The sequence below is a fragment of the Artemia franciscana genome, chromosome 12, assembly GCF_032884065.1.
Source record: "Artemia franciscana chromosome 12, ASM3288406v1, whole genome shotgun sequence".
NCBI lineage: Eukaryota > Metazoa > Arthropoda > Branchiopoda > Anostraca > Artemiidae > Artemia > Artemia franciscana.
Window position 1 is genome coordinate 22,509,037 of NC_088874.1, and position 25,721 is coordinate 22,534,757.

Here is a 25,721-nt window from a genome sequence, read left to right on the forward strand (position 1 = left end):
TAATTTACGTTTGTTTTCTTTTCTTTTCCCTTCTTCTTCTTTTCTCTTCTTACCTTATCTTTCTATTCTTGATGATTGAATGAATACTGTCACCCGTTACGGGCAGTGCTCTCTTAGGGTGTAGTTAGTTTATAGTGTGTGATTCGTTTTTTTTTGTTAATAAACGAATTGAATTGAAAATAGAAATTGGTTCTTTACATGCTGTACAAAAAGCCACTTCAAACTGAGTATTGTCGTCAAGTTGCATTAAAACATTGTCTATAATATGGTTTTTATCCAAGGTTCTATAAGACAACTCAATTATGTTGATCAAGGCATCAATATATCGCTGGCCATAATTAACAGACAATTTGTCCAATTCTGTCCAGCCGAAAGTATTCATTTCTTTTTTCAATGCGTCAGCAATATATATGTTCTTAAATATTTTTAGCGATTTGAAAAGCTGATGAAACTGAAAAGACTTCAATCCCGTTTTTTCACCCTTTGGAGCCGCTTGATACGTCTTTCTTAAGCAACTTTCAAGTTGATCTTGGAACTTAGCCCATTTTAGATCTTTAGAGAGTGCTTCAATTTCAAAGCCAAACAGTCACCAAGTCGTAAGACATTTCAAAAGACTAGGATTTTTTATTTTACACAAGACTTCAGCAATGCCTTTTGGCTCAACTTCCTCAATTAAAAATAAATCCATGTGACCTTGAATATATTTTGCATGTTGAGGCCAGCATTTATTTCTTAAGTTGGCAATCACGCTTTCTTGAAGTTCCTTGTTAAAAGCTTCAAAAGTGTGTCTTTGAAAATAGCCCTATAGTCTTGATGCCATTAAGTCCACTTCGTTCAAACCACTTGTGATATCAAGACAAAAACTTTGCATGACCTTTTTCATCGAAAGGAAGTGCTTGTAAACCAAATTCGCCTCTTCACACTTTCCTTGAATTGAAAAAAAAATACTAATATTTCGTAAGCAAATCTATGAACTTTTTTCTTTTTGTCTTCGTCAATTTTTTTTTCCTGACATCGAAGATATGTTTCAACCTCACTAATGACTTCATGCACACTTGAATCTGAATAATATTTCTTCCCGGTTGTGATACCAACTATTATACGACCAACATTTTTTTTCTAATCCTCTCTTCATTGCTTTCATTTTGAGACACCCATTTAACAATTTCATTGTATTTGCTTTCAATAGTATTCTTGAGTTCATCATTCAATAACATCTCACAGATCGGTCCTTTTTTCCCAATAGTAGTTTTGTCGTGAGATAAGAGATCAATACCTATTGCCTTAATCGTGTGATTAATCATGTAAGCCTTTAGAACTCTACCAGAAAACTTTCACTTCCATCTTAGGATAGATTTCGAAGTATTGAAAATATCGTCTCAGCTCAAGATCACGCCAGTTTATGGAACACATGACTCAATTCCTGGAGCTAACAGGGTGCCAAATAAAAGCTTATCTCATGGGCAATTATAATATTAACATTAGTATTTGCTTACGACCGAATCAGCGTATAGTTTAGCAATAAACCAGCGACTTCCTCTGAACGTGCTAGTGTTAAATGAATGGAAAAATGGTCTGATGTGTCACTGACGAGGACGACCGTAGACTCTAGGAGCAGTGAGCTGAATATATTGTCTATAAGTGAATAATAACTTGTTTCGGAGTCGTAACAGCAGGCTATAGGCCTAAGCCTGCCATATTGTTTAGTAAGCCTGCTGCTTCGGTCGTGAAGCAATAGGAGGGAAATGAGGACTTTAGGTTTTATGGTGGGGAAAAGGGCTAAATGTTTTGTCTCTCGTCAACCTCAGTGATTCTGCACTCATAAGATCCCTTTGAACCTTGAATCTATCCTTGGTTAAAACACCCTAGGTATTACCAGATTATCATCTTATATTTAACTCACAATCAAGTAAAGCACACCACATACTGCAAGGGTTATCAAAATAGTATATCTGCAATATCTTGGGAACAGTTTAAAGAATCAAGTTGATAATTTCAGGGAGAAATTTTTTGGGTGAGGGAGGAGGCACTTGAACCTCAAAATTTAATTTAGAGAAGGGAACAGACAAGGGTACTGTATGTATCTAAGTTAGCAAAAGAGGATATCCATCTTATCATAAGAACCGCTTGGGAGACTGATTTGAAACTTCTATGGGTTTCCATTGTGGGAGGGAGGGACAATACCCTAAATTCTGTCCCTGGAAAGCGGTAAGAGTAAAATTAGAAACATTATGCATATTAAAGCTACCAATATAGTGAGACTAAGACATTTTTCTCCGATATACTCAAACATTTTAGCTTTCTAAGCCCATATGAAACATAAAATGTATTTGTAGTTAAATAGCAAGGTGAATCAAACGACATTGGGTGCTGCCATGTAATCAAACGATAGGACGTAGTGTTACCGGTCGCAGTTTTTTTGATTTGATTACCCTGGGGATGTTGAATCTAAGGTGTCAATCAATAAAATACATATATTAGGAAGTAAAATTCAGCAGGTCATCTATGAATGCCTTTGGCAACCTTTTTGTTATTATTGAAGGTTTTTAATTTCTTCTGCCATTAGTTCAGGCAGCATTTTTTGCAACTAATCAAATCTACACTAAACAGGGTATCTTCTCAACATGTTTTAAGTAGCTTTTGTAGCGCCTGTCCATGCACGGGTCGAGGCTAATAGTTTATGAAATTATTGATTGGTTCCGGTTTTTAATGTAGAATTAATTGTTAAAAAAAAATTATTTTACTTTTCTTTACAAACATCTAGAGTGTAGCAACGTGTTCAATCCAACCCAGTTTGGATGTTGGCTTGCCCACTTAACGGAAAAAGTTGTTGGCTATTTGGCTATTGTACCCAATAAAGTTTTGTATCAAGGATTAAAGGTACTAGCAAAATTTCTGTATGTAATTAAATAAAAAAAACAAGTTTTTTTTAACTGAAACTAAGGAGCAACATTAAAACTTAAAACGAACAGAAATTACTTCGTATATGAAAGGGGCTGCTTCCTCATCAACGCCCCGCTCTTTACGCTAAAGTTCATTCTTTCTCTCAACTCTACTTTTTAAAACAGTAAAAAACTTTAGCGTAAACAGCAGGGCATTGATGAGGAAGCAGCCCCTTTCATATAAAAAGTTATTTCTGTTCGTTTTAAGTTTCAATGTTGCTCCTTACTTTCAGTTAAAAACTTGTTTTTTTATTTAATTTCTGAACGTTTTTGAATGAATGCATGTTTTGATTTTGGCTCACCGCAGAGGAATAATTAAAACGAAATTCGCATATTTTTTTGGCTAATTGGCTTTCTCATAGTTTTGATCGAATGATTTTGAGAAAAAAGAGCCCGGGAGGAAGCCTGGTTGCCCTCCGATTTTTTGGTTACTTAAAAAGGCAACTAGAACTTTTAATTTTTTACGAATGTTTTAATTAGTAAAAGATATACGTAACTTATAAATTAGCTTACGTAACGAACTTCTGTATTCTCATGTTTTTATTACATATATGAGGGGGTTCACCCCCTCGTCCGTACCTCGCTCTTTACACTAAAGCTTAAATTTTGCCCCAATTCATTAACAATGACCCCTGAATCACAAAAGCCGTAGAATAAATAGTTGAAATTACTAATAAATACTTTAGCGTAAATACTGAGGTATTAGGAGGAGGTGAGCCCCTCATATGCGTAATAATTTCTGTTCGTTTTAAGTTTTAATGCTGCTCCCTACTTCCAGTTGAAAAAACTTTTTCATATCTATTTTTTCATTGTTTTTTTTACGATCCTACAATACAAATCCTACGCTCCCTTCATGGAAATTCTCTTCCCCCAACATATCCCCCTCTTCTCAACCCCTCCCCCAGCCAAAAATCCCCCTGAAAACGTCTGTACACTTCCCAATAACAATTACTATGTGTAAGCACCAGTCAAAGTTTGTAAATTTTAGCCCCTCCCACGGGGACTGTGGGCGAGTAAGTCATCCCCAAAGACATAGTTATAACGTTTTTTAACAACGCTGAATAAAATGGCTATCTCAGAATTTTGATCCGTTGACTTTGGGAAAATAATTAGCGCGGAAGGGGGCCTAGGTGCCCTCCAACTTTTTTGGTCACTTAAAAAGGGCACTAGAACTTTTCATTTCCGTTAGAATGAGCCCTTTCGCAAGATTCTAGGACCACTGGGTCGATACGATCACCCCTGGGAAAAAAACAAACAAACAAATAAACACGCATCCGTGATCTGCCTTCTGCCGAAAAATACAAATTTCCAGATTTTTATAGATAGGAGCTTGAAACTTCTACAATTGGGTTCTCTGATACGCTGAATCTGATGGTGTGATTTTCGTTACGATTCTATGACATTTAGAGGGTGTTACCCCCTATTTACTAAAATAAGGCAAATTTTCTCAGGTTCGTAACTTTTGATGGGTAAGACTAAACTTGATGAAATATATATGTATTTAAAATCAGTACTAAAATGCGATTCTTTTGATGTAGCTATTGGTATCAAAATTCCGTTTTTTAGAGTTTTGGTTACTATTGAACCGGGTCGCTCGTTACTACAGTTCGTTACCACGAACTGTTTGATTAGAGCTTTTGACACAGTAGGTACGAATTTTTATGGTATAGAAGCTGCTATCCTCAGTATTCTATATGCTTTTTTTTGTTTGAACGGTATCGCTATGTTCGTATTGATTCAAAGCGACCATCAAGCCCCTCTATTAGTTGTAGAGCGCCACACAGTTCTATTTTTAAACCGTTACAGTTTTCAATTTTACCTTCAAAATATATTACTTTCAAAATTGCTTTCGACATTCCTTTTATAATATAATGAATATTTAAATGTATTTTCTTAGTGTTGATATTAAAATAATAGAAAATGTTAAAAAATAGTTTTAGTTAATTATTCCATGATCCAACAGAAGTGACAATTCCAATTTTATATAATGAGTTGCATGCAGGCTATAGTCACAAGTGACATAATATTAAAAATCACTTCATAATATTTTATTTTACATTTAATACAGCTCGTTAACGTCTCGAATATTTTATATAACTTTTTATGAAGGGTGATCCAAACAGTTCCGTAAGTATAAATTAATATCCGCTGAGGATGACCCAAAAAAGTAAACTTACAATTATTGAAACTGATAAGTTGTTAGAATAAAAATTAGCTATTGTCCAACAATATGAACCATCAAACGTAACAAGACCAATAGGACGACACGAATAGTGTAAACTCAAAATCGCGGGAAATCGACAACCTGCGAAGAGCATTGAAAAAATTTTCTGAAGTAATGATAAACGAAAAGAAAGAAAAAAGAAATATACAGTTAGAATATACGAAAATGAGGACCACCAAAAAATCAACTGAAAAAAGAATAAAAAAACATGCAATTGGAAGACAAGTGACAGTAGAAAGCACAATGAACCAAAAACGAAAATGAAGTACAAAGAAATATACGGTTAGAAGACTTGCGACAATGAGGATCACAACGGATTACAGGTGAGAGAATGAATAAACTAAAGAAAATTTTGCAAGATATCTGGTTAAATTTACGCTCCCCCGCCATTGCCTATTCTATCTGCAATGTTTGTTACCATTTTCTGGTTAGAAACCTTTTAAAAAATTATATAGCACACTAGTCCACTTAGAACACAAAAAAAAAATCACTAAAAAACCAAAGGCTAAATATTTACCAACCGGTGGTGCCCCGCCAAGCTCATTGTACCGGTGGTACGCCGTCAAAATTTTTTTGAACGCCGGCGTGTCTTTCTTCTGTAGTGCTCTGCCGATACATCTGCACAGCATGGGGACCTACTAAACATATTGCTTCTAAATTTAGGTTTCTTTCAAAGTTTCTTTTCCAGTAAATACCAATGATGATTGTGAATACTGCTGAAAGAAATAAAATCAAAGAATATTGACATAAAAGTGACCTTATACTAAAACTAAACAAAAAGTCACAAATGTATATTTTTTAAAAAAATGTCTTTTTTAATTTATTTACAGCCGATTATATTGTGATCTTCAAATTAAGATAAACAAAATATTTTGTAGCCATTGCAGCTTGCTCATTCAAGCATAAATGAAAACCTAATCATCATCATACCTATAAACAGGTTTGAAGAAGAGATAGCACAACTCTTGTGCAGGATAATTTTATTCGTTTTAGATTTCACAAGCTAATTCATAAAAAATTCTCTTTATTTTACTAGGTATTTGTAATTGAATTTTGCTTTATCCCTATTTATGGTTTTATATTACTCTTTACTTTCTTTGACAACTTTGTTTTGGGTGAGTCTTTCTTCAGAAATGTAGTTAGAAATGCTTTTTTAGTTGTTAGGTCGCAAAGTGTATTTACGTAAGGTTCACGGCTCATATGAGCCTTGTACTTTAAGTGCGTTTTGAGCAGCAAACTATTCAAATTTCTGAAGCATTTCATATTTTGGAGAAAAAGTCTTGAAGAAATAAGGAGCTTGGGGTGTGAGTATAGTTTAATGAGGCATAAGGGCTTGTTACATATTTTGTTTTCAGGATCAAGCATATCAAGATTCCCTGGTTTTTCAGTTTTGTAAACTCGTGACCAAACTGATGGTACATAACAGTGCTAATCTCTCTGAATATGTTTTCAATACATGTCCTGTCTTTCTGTTTTCCTTAAGAAGACTGGTGTATGACAGACTTTTCTCGGACTAGAGAAACCAGCATATCTTCAGTTTCCTGATTCCACATTTCCAAATCTGTTTAAAAGTTTTGCTCTGGAACTATTTTCCTTTTGTTCAACCTTATGAACATTACGAAAAAATTTAACTAAACTTTAACTTTAATGCTTGCTCATGTAAAGGATTACGGAAGGTTAACGAAGCAACCTTATGAACTTTTCGAACGACTTTACGAACTTTACGAACGCCGTCTGAGCCTTCCTTTTCCCTTTAGTTTTTTTTCTTGACTTCGCACTATTCTGGAAGAAATAGAGAGTCGGCATCTAATTTGAAAATGTATGAAAACACTTAGAAGTATTTACATTGCCAGTCTATCCTTAATATAGAATAAAAATGTGTTTATTGAGAAAAATTCAAGATTATAAACAATACAGTAGCAGTAAAACTGCGCTGAGCAAAGGACAAAATGGTCTATTATAGAAGGTCTTGGACATTGGTGTAGGCTAGGCTATTATTGTTAAGTAAAGTTACAAATAAGAGGCTGTTTGATATTTGGGAGAGTAGCATAGTTGAACCAGGGGAGAAAAATGGTAAAATTCTAGTTTAGTGACTTCTTGCTATTTTGGAAAGGGGTTTGGTTAGGAAAATGAAACTTTTAGGGATGGGTCTACAGGCTAAATTATATCCCAGGAAAGTATTTTGAAGTAGCTAGCTCCACTCCCTCTCCCTCTAGAGGGTCCTGACCTTTGATGACCTTTAAAATATGTGTGTTATAAAAGTGAAACCTTGCATAGGGTAAGACAACCAGTACTGGGACACTGATCACTCTGCCTATTCTGGGACAGAATCTTTGATTGGATTACAACATTTCCAATACTGGTACAAAAGAGTTTAATCTTGGACACCTAATCTATACATTTTTCTGGGTTGCTTCCAAAAGACCTGTTGTCTTTTGTCCCAGTATTGGACATGTTGCAATCCAACCAAAGATTATGTCCCAGAATAGTCAGAGTGATCAAAGTGTCCCAGTACTGGTTGTCTTACCCTAATAGATCTTCTGCTTGAATGAAGTACAACAAAATTGTTTTCAGCTTCACAACTTTGCCCAAACCCAATTTGTAAGGTTTTAAAGATATGCAAATACAATTCCTAAATTTTGAAAAAAAAACATTGATAAGGTTCAGAATTCAACTCAAATAACCAGGAATTGCATTTTCAGAACTAAAAGCAGAGAAAAAAGAGCTTGTAACTTAAAATTATGGTAAAATGTTGTTTTGTCAAAGTTTCCATACATAATAGACCTGTCATGTAGGCAAATTGCAGGGCCTCTCAAGAGAGAAAGAGTAGAGATGGGTACTTTGAAATACCTTCCTGGGATATACTTTAGCCTTTAGACCCATCTCTGAAAGTTTCATTTTCCTAACCTAACCCCTTTCCAAGATAGCAAGAAGTCACTAAACTAGAATTTTACAATATCAATAAATTTGTAGTTGACAGCATAATTTAGCAAGGATAAAAGTAAATACATCACCTGGAGCCTTTATTATGCTCTTGTGTAATTCAATAGACTAATCTCTAATGAGGAAAACTGCATTTTGAAGGCTTGAAAGGTCTCAAAACAGTCTTTAAAAACTGAAAGTTTAAAAAATGTTTCTACAAAAGCTGGCTAGCAAAAAAATTGCTTTATATAGCTGATAAACAAATGGTAGGCCTAATTATTACTTTATTACTATAGGTTGCTTAATTGTGCCTTCTATGGAGTCCCATAATAGCTTAAATTTTAAGTGGCCAGAAATAAAGGATTGTGGGTAGTAACACAGATGAAAAATTAAAAATCCTTTAACCTCAAGTTCAATAAATGCCCAAGGTGCCTATGCTCTTCCCAAGATGCAGGAAGTATGTCCTAAATTTTGGCAGGAACAGAACAAGTAGTAGTGTTAACAGTAAAAATGTTAATATAATAACTAATTTGCAGAAATTTTTTAAGGGAGCCAAAAACCATCAAAAATGATGTCAGCTTTTCTCTGTGTCTTTTTTGACAAATTTCAGGCTCTTTTTAAAAATTTCTGTAAGTTTGTTTTCAAAATAAGTAAGACTAAGGAAAATAAAAATTACCAGTCTTGAATCAGCTACAAGTGGGATTTTTTTCTCACTAGACAGTTTCATTTAGAAGCACATTTTGAATTTTTTGTTCCTATGGGCTGTTTTGAGCCCTTTAGGGTTCAAACTGTAATTTGCCCTGAAGCAATTATTGAATAGTATCAAGCAATGTATTTACTCTCATCCTAGCTAAATTTTGCTGTCAACTACAAATTTACCAGCTAGAAAAAATTTATTATTCACATATTTTGATTTGCCTCTATTTTTCTTTGGTTCTAGGTTTGGAAACACATTTCCAAAGTTTAGGGTACATCTAGAATTTGGTAATTAGCTTAATTTGCACCTCAGAGCAAATTAGTTGCAAGGACTATGATGCTCCATAGTTGATGGTGGTGATAGATCCAGTTGCTGTGTTAAGGTCAAGCAATAAACCATCAGGACTAGAGAGTGCTGGAGAGATGCAAATTTTAGCCCAGTTGGTAATGGTTATCACATGGTAGGCATGGTTCAAGAACCATTCTCCAGCAATTTAGAGTTGGCACCCCCACATATCAGCAACTTGAGATTGATTGTGCAAGATGATTGGGTATGACAAGCTGCATCATTCTCTAAGCTGACTCTTTATTGTCTTCCAAGAGTGTTATGGTAGTGAGGGCTACCATAACAGTACAGAAACACTACCCCTATGAAGGAAACAATTATTAATCTTGGACATGATTCCATTACTTACATAAGAACATGGTGAACAGTGCTTGATGTCTTTTTATGCCCTTTCCTAATGTAATAATCATTTAGTTGACAAATCCAGTTTAAAACCCTTAATTATACCCAAAAGTGACAATTAATTTTTGTTACTAGCCTACTTGACAAAAAAGTAGTAGACTATGATAAAGTTACAGAATAGCAGCTCTTGTGTAGGAGACATGCTAGAACAAAAAGAGAGACAATTTTAGATTGGTAATATATGCTCTTATTAATTGCTAAAAGTTGTGACAACTCACCTTTACTCCTCTGATTGTCCTCATTTACAGCCTTAGGGTGTATAGCTTTGGAAATCAACCTAAAAAAGAGACTAGAGCAATGAATTTCTTACTTTATAATTGCCTTTAGCCTACAGTATACTTGTATTAATCAGATTACTATGTTTGCTTTTGGTATGCTCACATTTTTAAGTCATTTAAGATAGTTCTTTCTCATCCAATATTCAGCTTTACCTCTCAATTGTACAGAAACACTACCTCTATGAAGGAAACAGTTGTTAATCTTGGACATGATTCCATTACTTACAGAAGGATATGGTGAACACTGTTTGATGCCTTTTTTTGATGTAATAATCATTTAGTTGGCAAATCTAATTTAAATGCCTTAAATATACCCTGAAGTGACACCTAATTCTAGTTACTAGCCTACTTGACAAAAAAGTAGTATGATAAAGTTACAGAATAGAAGCTCTCCTGAAGGAGACATGTTGGAACAAAAAGAAAGGCGATTTTAGATTTGTAATTGTTTGTTCTTGTTTATGGCTAAAATTTGTGACAACTCACCCTTACTCCCCTGATGGTTCTATTTACAGGCTTAGGATATATAGCCTAGGCAATCAACATAAAAAAACAGACTAGAGCAATGAATTTCTTACTTTATAATAGCCTTTAGCCTCCAGCATATTTGTATTAATTGGAGTATTAATGTTTCCTTCTGTTATACTTTCATTTTTAAGTCATTTCAGATAGTTTTTTATTATCCAATATTCAGCACAATCACTTTGGTTATACTAGAGATCTTGAGTCTGCACAGAGTAACTGGTTTTAAAATAAACCAATCAATACAAAGAGCAACAGCAAATCAAACAGTTCATGGTAACAAACTGTAGTAAGGAGCAACCTGGCTCAATAGTAACCAAAACTCTAAAAAATGGAATTTTGATACCACTAGTTACATCAAAAGAATTGCATTTTAATGCTGATTTTAAATATATAAGTTTCATCAAGATCAGTAATACCCATCAAAAGTTACAAGCCTGAGAAAATTTGCCTCGTTTTAGAAAATAAGGGGAAATACCCCCTAAAAGTCATACAATCTTAACTAAAATCACACCATCAGAGAACCTTATTGTAGAAGTTTCAAGCGCCTATCTACAAAAAGGAGAATTTTGCATTTTTTGCCAGAAGACAGATCATGGATGCATGTTTATTTGTTTTTTTGTTTGTTTTTTTGCCAGGGGTGATTGTATCAACTGAGTGGTCCTAGAATGTTGCGAGAGGGCTCATTCTAATGGAAATTAAAAGTTCTAGTGCTCTTTTTAAGTGACCAAAAAAATTGGAGGGCACCAAGGTCCCCTCCCACGCTCATTTTTTTCCAAAAGTCAGAGGATGAAAATTCTGAAATAGCCATTTTATTCACCATAGTTGAAAAGCCTAATAACTATGTCTTTAGGGACAACTTACTCCCCTGCAGTCACGATGGGAGGGGCTGCAGGTTACAAACTTTGACCTGTGTTTACATATAGTAATGGTTACTGGGAAGTGTACAGACGTTTTCAGGGGGATTTTTTGGTTGAGGGGGGGGGGGTTACATGGGAGGATATTTCCATGGAGGAACTTCTCATGGGAGAAAAGAATATTGATGAAGGGGGCACAGGATTTTCTAGCATTATTTGAAAAAAAACAATGAAAAAATGAATTATGTAAAGTTTTTTCTACTGAAAGTAAGGAGCAGCATTAACACTTAAAATGAACAAAAATTATTATGCATATGAGGGGTTTACCTCCTCATTATACCTCACTCTTTACACTAAAGCATTGTTAGTAATTTCAACTATTTATTCTATGGCCTTTGTGATTCAGAGGTCATTCTTAAAGAATTAGGACATTTAAGCTTTAGTGTAAAGAGCAAGGTATCAATGAGGGTTGAACCCCCTCATATACGCAATAAAAACATACAAATATAAAAGTTTGTTACGTAAGTTAATTTGTAAGTTATGTATAATTTTTACCAATGAAAACGTTTGTAAAAAATTAAAAGTTCTAGTTGCCTTTTTAAGTAATCAAAAAATTGGAGGGGAACTAGGCCTCCTCCCTCACTCCTTTTTTCTCAAAATCTTCTGATTAATTGCAGTTAATCAATATGCAAATTTTGTTTTAATTATTTATGTGTGGAGAGCCAAGATCAAAACATGCATTAATTCAAAAACGTCCAGAAATTAAATAAAAAAAACAAGTTTTTTTTAAATGAAAGTAAGGAGCAACATTAAAACTTAAAACAAAACAGAAGCTACTCCATATATGAAAGGGGCTTTTACTCCTCAACGCCCTGCTCTTTATGCTAAAGTTTCTTACTGTTTTAAAAAGTAGAGTTAAGAGAAAGAGTCAAACTTTAGTGTAAAGAGCAGGGCGTTGAGGAGGAAAAGCCCCTTTCATATACAGAGTAATTTCTGTTCGTTTTAAGTTTTAATGTTGCTCCTTACTTTCATTTAAAATAAAACTTGTTTTTTTATTTAATATATTGTTAGAGCAATATGTGTCCATCAGAGGGAGGGCTGGGGTGCATTGTCAGGGTAATGACTGTAATGCTGAAAAGGCACAGTATATAAGTACTGTTTTTTATGTTAGTTTTGCATAAAGCTTAGGGCTATATATGAGATCCATCAGAGAGAGGGGTGAATTGCCAAAAATGCCTTTCTTTTTTTTCTAGCATTTCTCCTTCTGGTGAGATGTTATTTTGCCATTTTACCAGTAGTAGCCTACTATTATACTCCCTAGTTCATGCTCCTTTTCAATATAGTAGTTTTCACTGAGACCATACACTTGGCCTCCCCCTCCCTTGATGGTCTTATATATACTGTTAAATAATATATTTCTTTGTTAAAACAGGTTTGCTGAATTCCTTACTTTTGAAAACCACTCTATCCAAGCACTCTAACAATACAATGGAATTGTTAGAATTATATTTCACTTAAGGGCTTTAAACTGAATTTGATAGTGAATGTGAAATTAAAGTTGCACCTAACAGTAAAATCAAAAACTATATGACACAATTCAGAGAAGAATTCTCTGCAAAAATCCACAACAGATAATGCTCATTTCCCTACAGGGTTTCTTCCTTCATTGCTGGATAGAAGTTGAGTATGAGACTGCAATATTTTGTCTCAGATGGCATACTGGAGGTGGATATATTAGGGTAAAGGCACCAACGATTCAACAGTGCAATTTGGAACCACTGTTGGAATTTTCACTCAAAACAGGATAACTCTGCTTATTCATGACTTGGAACACCATCTCTTGAAGCCTCTGTTATATTTTGATAATGTAAAACGTGGACACTGTATCCAAGATGCCCAGATAAGAAATGAATATCCAATTCAATTAGTTTCCTGTTTTCAACAGAAAATGAGCTCCCAACAATTTTTTAGCTATGAATTGTTCAAACTGTCATTACTTGGGTATTTTTTGGCAAAAAAAAAGTTGGGGTCAGCATCAATGCATCAAGATACATCTGATCTTCTCTAAAATATAACCATATTGGCTTTTTTTGATAAAATTAAGTTAAAATGGTAGCTAATATTATATTGACAAAACTATGTTCCAAGAATTGAAAATTCTTATCTGATGTAGTGGAATACCAGACCAACTAAAAATGTTCCTTCAGCCAAGTTCAAATGTAGACATTTGCTTCTATTATGAGATTCATTTCTTTTGAGAATATTTTGTAGTAACCTTGTCAAAAGTTTTGACAGACACAACAGGCCCTGTTGAAAACTGTTGGTAACACGTGGTAACTGTGTTGAAGCTTCACTGATCATTGAAAACAGATGAGAAACAATTGGTGTCAAAATTCAAGGGTCTTCTAACAAAAACATAGCTGTCAAGTTAATGGGTACTTTCTCAACAACAAGAGATTTTGATGATTATTATTTGTAATAATGTTTCACATGAATTGTTTTTTTTTATTGTAGTTTTACTGAGTTGATGCTCGATGCTAGATTTTCCCATCATCTGAGGAACTGTTGCTTGGCCTCATGCTTTGTTTATATTTTTAAGCATTTGGCTTTGTTAATCACAACATCCTAATTCATTTATCACTGAATAAATTTAAAGTACACCCTTAGTAAATTTTATAAATGTTTTTTTTTTTCAAATAGATCCCAAGCTATAAAATACAAAATATTCTCTCTGAACCCCTCCCCAATTATCATGCAATTCCTCTCCCACCAAAAATAATAAAGAAAAATGTTAAATTCCTTGGTGTCACAAACTTCTAATAATCTTAAGTTGGACATGCATATTTCAAGAATTCTGGACTTTCCAGACAAGGATAGTCAAAAATAAATTTTTTAAAGTGGATTAAATTGGTAGATTATCTTTGAAATGGCTAAATGTTGACAACACTTTTACAGTGAACAACAAAGAAATCTTTGCTGGGCTGTTAAAGCTGAGAGAAAGTGGCCCATTCCAGATAACGTTTATAAAGAGATCTATATCACACTATAATAGCACACATTATACTATAGAGACCTAGGTCATTCAATTACACTCCATATGATTATCCAATTTCATCCTTATACTTGAGGCAATATTTTCAGTTTTTTGTTTCCCTTGTCCAAATAGTATTTTATATATTTATACATTTAAAAAGTTGAAGAGAATTGAATAAATAAACTAAAGAGAATTGGCATGGTGAATCCATTAGGATCCACTAACAAGTATTCCCCAAGTATTGTGACATGTGTTAAATTGGGTTCTGACTTATGTCAAAAACAGGTAACTTTTTTGTTCTGTCAAATTTTTTGGTGAAACCACTCAAATTTAAGAAAATCAGAGTTTTGTACCCTTTTCTGATAAAAATTCTAATCCAATAGTTAAATTTGTAGATGTTTTTCCTACATACTGAAACTCCTTTCAGACCAAAAGTCTTTAAATTAAGCCTTCTGAGTAGAAAGTGTGTTTTTTTTTACAAAAACTGTTGAATCATTGGTACCTTTACCTGGTGCCTTTGTTAGTCTGGCAACAATATGTTGTTAAATGGAGCTATCATAAATCTGCTTCAGAGTTTTTTCTATAGCTGAAATCAAATTTATAGGCCAGTAATTCTCAGCTTTTTTCTTGTCACCTTTCTTGAAAATTGATGTTATGTATTGGGGCAGGTGTCTATGTATATATACCAATTCTTATTGTAGATTGTCTCCTAACCACAGCCTCCTCTTGATGCTATGGCGTTACCATAGGTCCAATACAACCACCCTGAGAAAAATACAAGCTCTTCCTTACAGTTGTGACCTATTTAGATTATTTATGGCCAGAAATGTCAATATGCCAGTTTTTAGGAAAAAAACAGCTATGTAGCCAATTTTGAGGCCAGGCCCCGGCACAGCTATATGGCAGTCTCATATGTATTGATTCTCATTGTCACTTGTCTTCTAACCTCAGACAATGTGAGCCTCTTCTTGATATCATGGGCTAGGCAACTTATTTGTAGTATTTTTTTTTTGTCCCAATACTTTGTGTTATTGTTGATTGTCTTTTAACTGCTGACAATGTGAACCTCTTCTTGATGTTGTAGTGACAATATAGGTCCAATACAACCACCCTGGGAAAAATAAAAATTCTTCTTTAAAGTTCTGACCTATTTAGATTGTTTTAGTGGTCAAAAATGTCATATGCCAATTTTAAGAGAAAAAAAAAATGTAGCCAATTTTTGAGACTGAGCCCTGGGACTCAGCATGTGGAAGACTTGCATATGTGAATTCTATTTGTAAGTAGCAACTTCCAAATGAATCATCTTTGTTTGCTATTCTTATCTTGTGAAAAACAGAGGGATCAGTATAATCACCTTTAGGGAACCATAACATACACACATGCATAAACATATTTCCCTAGAAAAATAAAAAATTATATATTTTTGTTGATTGGGGTTTTAGGGACTTGACTAGGCTTGGGGTTTTCATAAACTTTGAATTTCATTTTATAAGTTCTATTAAGATTGCACACCCTTCACTAAGTTAGGCATATACCAATTTTCATTTGCTAATAGCTTTAGATGAGCAACTTTAAACTAATAAATTTTGCATATTTAGAATCACTACAAATACTAGATTTTGCTGCTTCATGTATTGCAATAAGACCTTTATTTTTATCTTAGTTTTTATTAGCAAGAGTTGGTCTTAACTTGCAGTTTGTTACTCGTGTTTTTTACATTCAAGCATAATGTTCAAGTAAAATGTCAAAATGTATATAATATATAAAATGTTAAAAAAGAGATGATAAACCCTTGAAAAGAAAACTGTTTACAACAAAATTCAAATAGAGAGGGGGGAATCAGAAATATTAAAAAGGAATCTTAGGGTTGTTATTGCCATGGTTTTCATTATGAAAATGGTAATTCCAATGTAATGGAAATTTTACTGAAATTTCCATGCAATTCTTATTTAATGTTATGCAGAAAAAAATTATGCAGTTAGGGGTGAAATATCTTATTAGAACATCCATATCACCAGCTTGGTTCAAAAGAATCCAGAGAATGAGGGTAAATTGATTAATGTCTACCCTCTCCTCTCAAATTTCTCTTAAATCTGCCCTACTTGAGGCCTTGCAAAATATTATCTAATGTCCACTTCCCCCCATTCCTGTACATTGAGGTTAAATTAACTGGGGAAAATACTGTGCAAGGTGAACGAAACTTTATAAAATTGGTCCCCAGCTTTGAACATAGAATTCAAATTGGCCTGGACAGAAGATGAGGCCAGATCAGATCAGGTGGAGCCCCTTTGCCAATGCTGGAAGTCCAAGAGACAAGTAGAATTTTTAATCAAATTCGAAAAAAAATTCGTGGTGAATAGATGTATGTGCAGAATCTTTTAAACCTTTCAAAGGTAGGGAAGAAGTAGATGAAAGAGGTCAAAACACCTCCCCATTCTATAATTTGGGCTGTAAATTCAGTCTAAAGGGCTTTATTCATCTAGCTCAACAGGTTTTTGTGTTAACAAAAAGTACTAAAAGGCAATCTTACCACATGTTTTCTTTGCTCAGTATCCCTGCTCCCTAAGACAAAACATGCAAATTTACCTGAAAGGTAGGCATATTGAAACATTTTGTCCTAATTATGGGAGGTATCCTTAATCTCTTTTAAAGTAATTATACCTGTACAGATACCAACTGTAGATAAATACCTAGGGATCCTACTAAGACAATCTTTCAGTCTTTCAAACTTTTTGCCTACAGAGGAGAGAGGTTTTGCAGCTCATGCAAGATGAATCCTTCCCAATACACCAATAATTACTGGGAACAATTTTGCTACAAACAAGGCTAAAATGGTATCAAGCAAAAAATTCTAAGAATTATTGGAAGGGTATTCACATAGACTTCCAGTCTCAGAGGCTACACTGGCATGTAGTATACTATTTGTCTCTTAACACAAAGGCAATCCATAAAAAATGAACCATTACGATTGACCATTTATCCAATTAAACTAATGGTTATAATGGATTCTCATATGGGGGAGGAGATAGTTAGGGCTTCAAAATTTGTTTGGGGCCCATATTTTCGAACTGTCTATAAGGGGTGCTTCTGATGTTGAATATATATTCTAATAATCATCAATAATAATGTATATTTTGATAATCAGGATTATAGATTTAACCAATGGTCTTCTTTCACTAAGAAAACTGTATATATGGATAAATATAGGACGAAGTGTGCAGTAGGAGTGCTGAGGGAGTGAAAGCTCATCTGTGATTGTCAAGATGATAGTTTACTTTGGAACATTTTACTTTATTTTGAAAAGAAAATATAGTAAACGTGCTTTCTTTCTCAAAGCTTTGAGAAAACTAAAGCTTTAGCGTAAAGACTTGAATCCATGGCAGTGGTAGCTGTCTTTGTTTAGGATAATAGGATATTTGATTAAGAACAACAGAAATCCAATAGAAAGAAAAAAATCAAATGAGACTAAAGAGTTTAACATTAAAACTTAAGACAATCAGGGATATTCCATATATGAAGAGGACTGCCTTTTCTCAATCTCACACTATTTACAGTAAAGTTTCATTGCATTTCAAAAATATATCTTACTGTTTTCTAGTTGCCCATGTTTTTGAACAGTTCGCCTTGAAGAATGGGAACAAAATCTTAAAATTTTGTGCTAAAAGTAGGGGACTGAGGAGGGGCAGCTCCCCTCATTTTAAACTTCCCATGCTTACATATAGAAGAAAACGAAGAGATGCAATTCTTGCTCGTAAATTTATGCCAACATTGTTCATCTTGAGAAAGAGGCCACTTCTTGAGCCAGAGGTTTGCCAACCAATAGAACCAACTTTCAGAAGACATGGTATCTGCTGAATCAACTCGCTCATTTAAGTGCAAAATTGACCAGGAGTAGCTACGTCAAGAGCTCCTGTTAAACTGTGAGGTAGCTGAATCCTCAACCAGGAAGTAATCAACAACTGGACGACAAAATCATTCTTATAGATGTTACCATGGAGTGTAACGGATTGAAATCCTTAACTTGCTCTTATCGTGTGATTTAAGGTAATTAGAATCAAGAAAAGAATCCTACTATTGACAGAAAAATGTCAAATAACATTCTTCATTAAAAGATAAAATATCACACGAGTACAATATCCATATATCTTCAGTGTATACCTGTTTCATACGATCTATGGGGGGGGGGGAAATGTATTGGGATGTCTTTAAAGAAATTAGAAGAATATCAGTTTTTTAACCTTGTATGCACCTAGAGGTTGATTTATTTTTAAGATTGTTCAGTAAATGTATATTCCTCAATCAACATTGATGTTTAAATCCCACGGCTGAAGTGCAGAAGATTTTTTTCCGTTTCTTGCATAATTTTTTTTTAAGGGCTATGAAAGTACCATTTAAGAAGAATTTCAAACACTCAGATGTGAGGCAAGCACTGTTTGATATTGGCCAGGGAATGGTGAGTTTTTTTTATAACTTAAATTTCATTTTTTTTTCTGCGGTGTTTTATTTTGCTTAGACTGTTGTTGGAATCTGAAGCTACAGTCATATTAAAGCCTTCGTAAGGACAAATTTTAACAAAACCAGCGATTTCTTGGCTTTACCATCGTTGTGTTTGTTTTCGAAACATAACGTGGGATGTGTCCTAGGTTTACACAGCTACAATATGTTTGGTGATGATTGAATATTTTTACCTCAAGTAGAAAGTTGGAGAAACTTGCCAAAAAGGTAAAAAAAAAAATTCAAGAGGTTGTTTTGCATATTTGTGTTGCAGCTACTGATAGTCAGGGTTTTCAACTGCCGACGCCAAAAAAGAGTGCAAATCAGAGCAAAGCCCCTTTCATTGTTCTCACCAGTCTTATGCCATTTACAAATAATTATTGATCTTCCAATCAATAACATATTGCCTTTAAAGATTTCAAATGTATTTAAAATAAAGTAACGAGGACTCCCTACTTGAATCAACCTCTAAATAATGGGTTAAATAATTATTATCATACTTTTTTTTCAAACAGTTCATGGTAACGAATTGTAGTAAGGAGCGACCCGGCTCAATAGTAAACGAAACTCTAAAAATCGGAATTTTGATGCTAAAAGATACATCAAAAGAATTGGATTTTCATGCTGATTTTAAATATATAAGTTTCATCAAATTTAGTCTTTGTCATCAAAAGTTAAGAGCCTGAGAAAATTAACCTTATTTTGGAAAATAGGGGGAAACACCCCCTAAAAGTCATAGAATCTTAACGAAAATCACACCATCATATTCAGCGTATCAGAGAACCCTATAGCAAAAATTCAAGCTCCTATCTATAAAAATGTGGAATTTCGTATTTTTTGCCAGAAGACAGATCACAGGTGCGTGTTTATTTGTTTGTCTGTTTGTTTTTTTTTTGTTTTTTTTTTCCCAGGGGTCATTGTGTTGACCAAGTGGTCCTAGAATGTCGCAAGAGGGCTCATTCTAATGGAAATGAAAAGTTCTAATGCCCTTTTTAAGTGACAAAAAAATTGGAGGGAACATAGGCCCCCTCCCATGTTAATTTTTTTCCCAAAGTCAACCGATCAAAATTTTGAGATAGCCGTTTTGTTCCGCATAGTCGAAAACCATAATAACTTTGTCTTTGGGGATGACTATCCCCCACAGTCCCTGGGGGAGGGGCTGCAAGTTACAAACTTTGAACAGTGTTTACATACAGTAATGGTTATTGGGAAGTGTACAGACGTTTTCAGGGGGATTCTTTTGGTTTGGGGGGTTGGGTTGGGGGGAGGAGGCTATGTGGGAGGATCGTTCCTTGGTTGAATATGTCATGGGGGAAGAGAAACTCAATGAAAAGGGCGCAGGATTTTCTAGCATTACTATAAAAAAAACAATGAAAAAATAAACATGAAAAAGTTTTTTCAATTGAAAGTAAGGAGTAGCATTAAAACTTAAAACGAACAGAGATTATTAAGCATATGAGGGGTTCTAAAAATACTTTAGCATAAAGAGCGAGGTATTTAGGAGGAGATGAATACATTGCTCTTTATGCTAAAGTATTTTTTAGTAATTTCATCTACTTATTCTACGGCCTTTCTGATTCAGGGGTCATTCTTAAAGAATTGGGACAAAACTTAAGATTTAGTAAAAAGAGCGAGGTATTAACGAGGGGACAAACCCCTTCATATACGTAATAAAAATATAAGAATATAAAAGTTTGTTGCGTAAGTTAATTCTTTAGTTACGTATATTTTTTACTAATAAAAACGTTCGTTAAAAATTAAAAGTTCTAGTTGCCTTTTTAAATAACCGAAAAATTGGAGGGCAACTACGCCTCCTTTCCCACCCCTTATTTCTCAAAATCGTCTAATCAAAATTAAGAGAAAGCCATTTAGCCGAAAAAAGAATTAATATGTAAATTTCATTTTAATAATTTATGTGCGGAGAGCCAAAATCAAACATGCATTAATTCAAAAACGTTCAGAAATTAAATAAAAAAGCTAGTTTTTTTAACTGAAAGTAAGGAGCGACATTAAAACATAAAACGAACAAAAATTACTCCGTATATGAAATGGGTTTTCCCCTTCGCAATCCCTCGCTCTTTACGCTAAAGTTTGACTCTTTGCCACAATTCTAATTTTTAAAACAATTAAAAACTTTAGTGTAAAGAGCGAGGCGTTGAGGAGGGGAAAACCCATTTCATATACGGAGTAATATTTGTTCGTTTTAAGTTTTAATGTCGCTTCTTACTTTCAGTAAAAAAAACTAGTTTTTTTTTTATTTAATTAGCTTAAAAGGTAATCCTCTGCTGGAAATTTGCAGGTATTTATTTTGATTGCTGGGATCTTTAACTGAACTATAGTAGACTTAATCACATGTTTAGATAAAGTTTTGTCTCTATTTTATCCAAATGTTTTGAAAGGAATGTAAGAGGCTCAAATAAATAGTCGTGAACTGTAGCTGACTTTACTGTAGTCAAGTACCGTTTTTTATTTCGCTTAATACTTTTTCTATCATCATTTCATAAAAGAGTGCAAAGAACAAATAATGGACAAAAAGAGTGCAAAGAGCAAATAATGGGCAAAAAGAGTGCAAAGAGCAAATAATGGGCAAAAAGACTGCATATCCGGTCCTTGGTGTGAAAGAGTGTAATGAAAAAAAGAGTACATTTCACACGAAAAGTGTGCAAGTTGGCAACCCTGCTTACAGTACGGCAGGTAGAAATAGAAATCCTAAAAATTTTCTAAATACGTATCTGGATATAGGCTAAAGCATAGTCTCCACAATCAGACTGAGCTACTGAATAGTCTATATTTGAAGTAAGATAGTCCAGTTAAAGTTCCTTAACTTCCCCATAAGGATTCCAATTGTTAGCAGTTAAAACACACCAAAATTAAAAAAAATCTTCTTTTTAGCTAATTTTAAAGACAAAACATTGTTGGTATAGTTTATATTTTGCTATTGGTCTACCTATCTGTCACTCACAGTAGGGCAGTCCTGCTCTCTCTTCTTGTCACACTTCCTTGTATATCAATCCTGAGCTTTGATTTTACATCTATCCCTATTGTATGCTATTATATTTTTGCCTTTATCATTTAAGAATAAAAATATCGTTTCTTACACTTTATAATTCCTATGACTTTTTCTTTGTTCATTTTACTTGTATTTTAATTCATTTGAAGTTCTAATCTGATTAATTGCTGTCTATTAAACCAGCTTCAGTGAATTAAGAAAAAAAAAAAAAAAAAAAAAAAAAAAAAAAAAAAAAAATCAAAACTAACCATAAAATATATAACTGCTAGTAAAAACAAATAAACACTTGCTCTTGAAGATGATCACAGCTGTACAAACCGTGAGTTTACATATTGTAATAAAATTTGGAGTTGCTTGTAAGGCCAAATTGCAAAAATATTGCAGAACAAGACAAAGATTTTGCTTTGCCTTTTTTTTTCTCCGAGTTCTTTTGAAATGCAAAGCTTACCTCACTACTTTGTGCCATGAATGAATGTATGATAATAGAAACTTTTCTGTTGTGTACCCTCTCATTATTTTTAACTCGCTTGTGTAAAAAAGGAAAACAAAAGTGTGCGTTTTAACAAAAACAATAGATACATTCTTCAATGAATCAACGAAAAAAGAAACTGTTTGCTAAATCGTCTCAATATTGTATCTTGGAGGCTACTTTTGACATATATATCATTCAACATTTTTGTAGGATTTTAGGCTTTTCTTTCCTTTTTTTTTAAATTTGGACCTTTATATATTATTTCAAAAATTTAAAATAAATTGATTTTATAGGAATGCTGTTTATGCTGAATTGGAATCTATAATATTTGGATTAGCGTCTATACTTTTTCTGGATAATCATTTTCTCTTTTCTTTTTTTTGCGGGATTTGGGTGTTTTGAATGTTTTAAAGTAATAAACTTTTGGAAAGGTTTTATAATGTTATTTGGTAATCTTGATTCAAAAATTTAATAAGGTTTCTTGTACTACTGATTTCTATATTATATATATAAAAAATTAGTTCAATTTTTCTAAACACTAAAAGCAGCGAAAACTATGGGTACTGCAGATAATGTGTTTAAATTTCTCAATTATGTTTGCTTAACTGTGCTAGAATTTCTATTTAGGAATTGAAGTTTCTTTCAAGTTCAAAATACTGGAAGTAAAAAACGAAACAACAAATTCCAGCCAAGGCTCAGGGTTAAATAAAGTTTGGAACAGTAGGAAGATAAGTCTGCAAACCAAGATCAGAATATTGGAAGCTACAGTAATGGCAGTGGTCAAATATGGTTCTGAAGCATGAACGCTCCAAAAAGCAGATGAAGATTAGCTAGATGTTTTCCAGAGAAATTGCCTAAGGATTGTTCTGGGTACTCTGTTAACTGACTGTTTTTCAAACAGTACGAAAAGTGTTCGTCAATCCCAATTTCCAGGGCTATAATGAGAGAAAGGTTGAGATGGCAAGGGTACGTTCTATGGATGAAGGATGACTGATTGCCAAAGATTTTTCTTTTCGGCCAACTGAATAGGGCTAAACGGAAAGCAGATTGTCCGCAGTTAGGGTGGGAGGATGTCATAAAGAAAGATTGAAGGGAAATGGGAACTTTCTGGGAGGGTGTATAGAGGGAGACTTTGAAGAGATTGGGATGAAGAAGGAGTGTGCGTAACTATGTTGGCCCCAGGCGGCTTGGTGCTGTGGTGATTTGTTAGCAGTAGTGTTAGTATAGTGCTGATGATTAGTTTTTAATGGCAAAAATGTGTAATTGAGTTGAAAAAATTCTCCACAGAGAATATTTTGCTTTTTATGGCACTCGGTATTAACCAAGTGACATAGAGCAATCGCAAATTCTGTCGGTCTGTCGGTCCCGGTTTTGCTACTTTAGGCACTTCCAGTTAAGCTAGGACTATGAAATTTGGCAGGCGTATCAGGGACCGGACCAGATTAAATTAGAAACAGCGTTTCCCCGATTTGACCATCTGGGGGGAGGAGTGGGGGCCCGTTAATTCGAAAAAATTAGAAAAATTGAAGTATTTTTAACTTACGAACGGTTGATCAGATCTTAATGAAATTTGATGTTTGGAAGGATATCGTGTCTCAGAGCTGTTATTTTAAATCTCGACCGGATCTGGTGATATTGGGGGGGGAGTTGGGAGGGGGAAATCTTGGAAAACACTTGGAGTGGAGGAATCGGGATGAAGCTTGTTGGATAGAATAACCAAATGTCCTTGATACGTGATTGAAGTAACCGTACTGGATTCGCTCTCTTTGGGGGGATTGGGGGGAGGGATTAGGTGATTTGGCGAGTTTGGTGCTTCTGGACGTGCTGGGACGATGAAAATTGGTAGGCGTGTCAGGGAGCTGCACAAATGGACTTGATAAATTCGTTTTCCCAGATTCGACTTTCTGAGGGGCTAAAGGGAGAGGGAAAATTAGAAAAAATAGATATTTATAACTTACGAGTGGGTGATCGGATCTTAATGAATTTTGATATTTAGAAGGACATCGTGACTTAGAGCTCTTATTTTAAATCATGACCGGCATTAAGCCTCTGATTTTCCTTTTAAATCAATCTATTGATTCTTAGAATTTTGTTAGAGCTCATACCAAATTAGCTCTTGGCTCTTAGCTCTTCTTGCCTCGTCACAAGTGCCATATGAGCTCTTAGCTCTTGTTCAAATTAGTGGAGTAATTTTTGGGAATGTAGATATCAACTCTCAAAAAGGGTCTTGAGCAGGTATGTTGCAGCACTGGATATGTCCAAGCTCAGCAGTCAACTGCCGTTTATCTCTTCTTTAATATTCATTGTCTCTTAATTTAAGAAAAGGGGACAGTTCTTACTCAAATTTTCAAAAATCATCAAAAGGAAATTATTGGTATTACATACAGCATGTTTTATTTGCTTTAAGATTTGTTCCTTATTTCCAAATACGAGTTAATAAGGACGAATACTTTTTACTCCATTTTATCAAAAACCATTCGCTTATTTTCAAAATAAAAGGGAATCAAACAAAATAAAAAACGTGTATATGTTCTACCTTTTTTTCTGTATACGTATTCGATCAACAAGTGAACGCCTTTTCACAATAGGATCACTTGATGATGAAAATATTGAAGGTAGTTCGTGCCCCAATTTTTTACTGTATTTCAGAATATGATAGTCTATCAGAATTGTCTTTAGAATATTCAGATTGGTCAGCTACCTAATTGAAAATTAGTGTAGATGGCAGGTAGAACTTTATTTTCGAAGCACTTGGATTCAACTGATTCCAAAAAAAAGTATTTGCAGAGCCTTAGTGTTGATAATTGTCATAGTGAATGGACATTTATATGCCCCTCCTTGTCCCAACAAGAATTGAGGCTTTGACTCCACCCCCCCCCACCCCCCGCCTTCTTAGAATCTGATCTGTGTTGATCCTTTGGGTTCAATATTTGTCATCAATTCCTTATATTATTCATTTATATATTTTAGGAAGCATGCCCACTATTTCTTTCTTAAGAATAGTTTTAACTCTTTTATGTGCATTTTTTTTTAGAACTATAGTGAACCTATGCAGATCGACTTACCACCAGAAGAAGCCAATGATAATGCCAACCTTGAAGAATACCCGATAGTCGAGAATCCCACTATACCAGTAAGTTCAATTGTTTGATAGTAAAGGTGCAACTAGAAAAAATTACAAAAAGTTGGCCCATTATAGCGTTTGTTAGGCTGGTTTCCTGTTGCAATGTCTTATGGACGATTTTTAATATCTCTTATCAATAACCTATTGTCAGTATAGGGTCTTCTATGCGCTTTTTAGGGTGTTCCTGGTAGGTGGTTTGCTGAGGACATCTCTTTGGGGCAATTGAATCAGATCGCAAAAAATTTTCATTCAAGAAATGTGAATTTTGATAACTTTGTATGTGCAGTACAATAGCAAATTTGCAGGATTTTCAACAAACTGTAAGTCTAACTGTCTTGATTTAAAGTCGGAACCATTTCTTTATGGGCTGTTAACTAGTGTATTATCTTAGTGTAATCTAA

The 25,721-nt window shown here is 34.2% G+C and overlaps 1 protein-coding gene across 1 annotated transcript in view; it reads left to right on the forward strand.

Moving 5' to 3' along the window:
• Positions 1–6,942: 6,942 nt before the first annotated feature.
• The window catches only part of LOC136033863 (COP9 signalosome complex subunit 1-like), a 57,211-nt gene continuing 38,432 nt past the window's right edge, over positions 6,943–25,721 (forward strand). Inside the window, exons 1-3 of the mRNA XM_065714832.1 lie at positions 6,943–6,985; positions 18,595–18,673; positions 25,231–25,329. Of these exons, the coding sequence (XP_065570904.1) occupies positions 6,984–6,985; positions 18,595–18,673; positions 25,231–25,329 (180 nt within the window). The 5' untranslated portion in view covers positions 6,943–6,983. The remainder of the gene's footprint in view (positions 6,986–18,594; positions 18,674–25,230; positions 25,330–25,721) is intronic.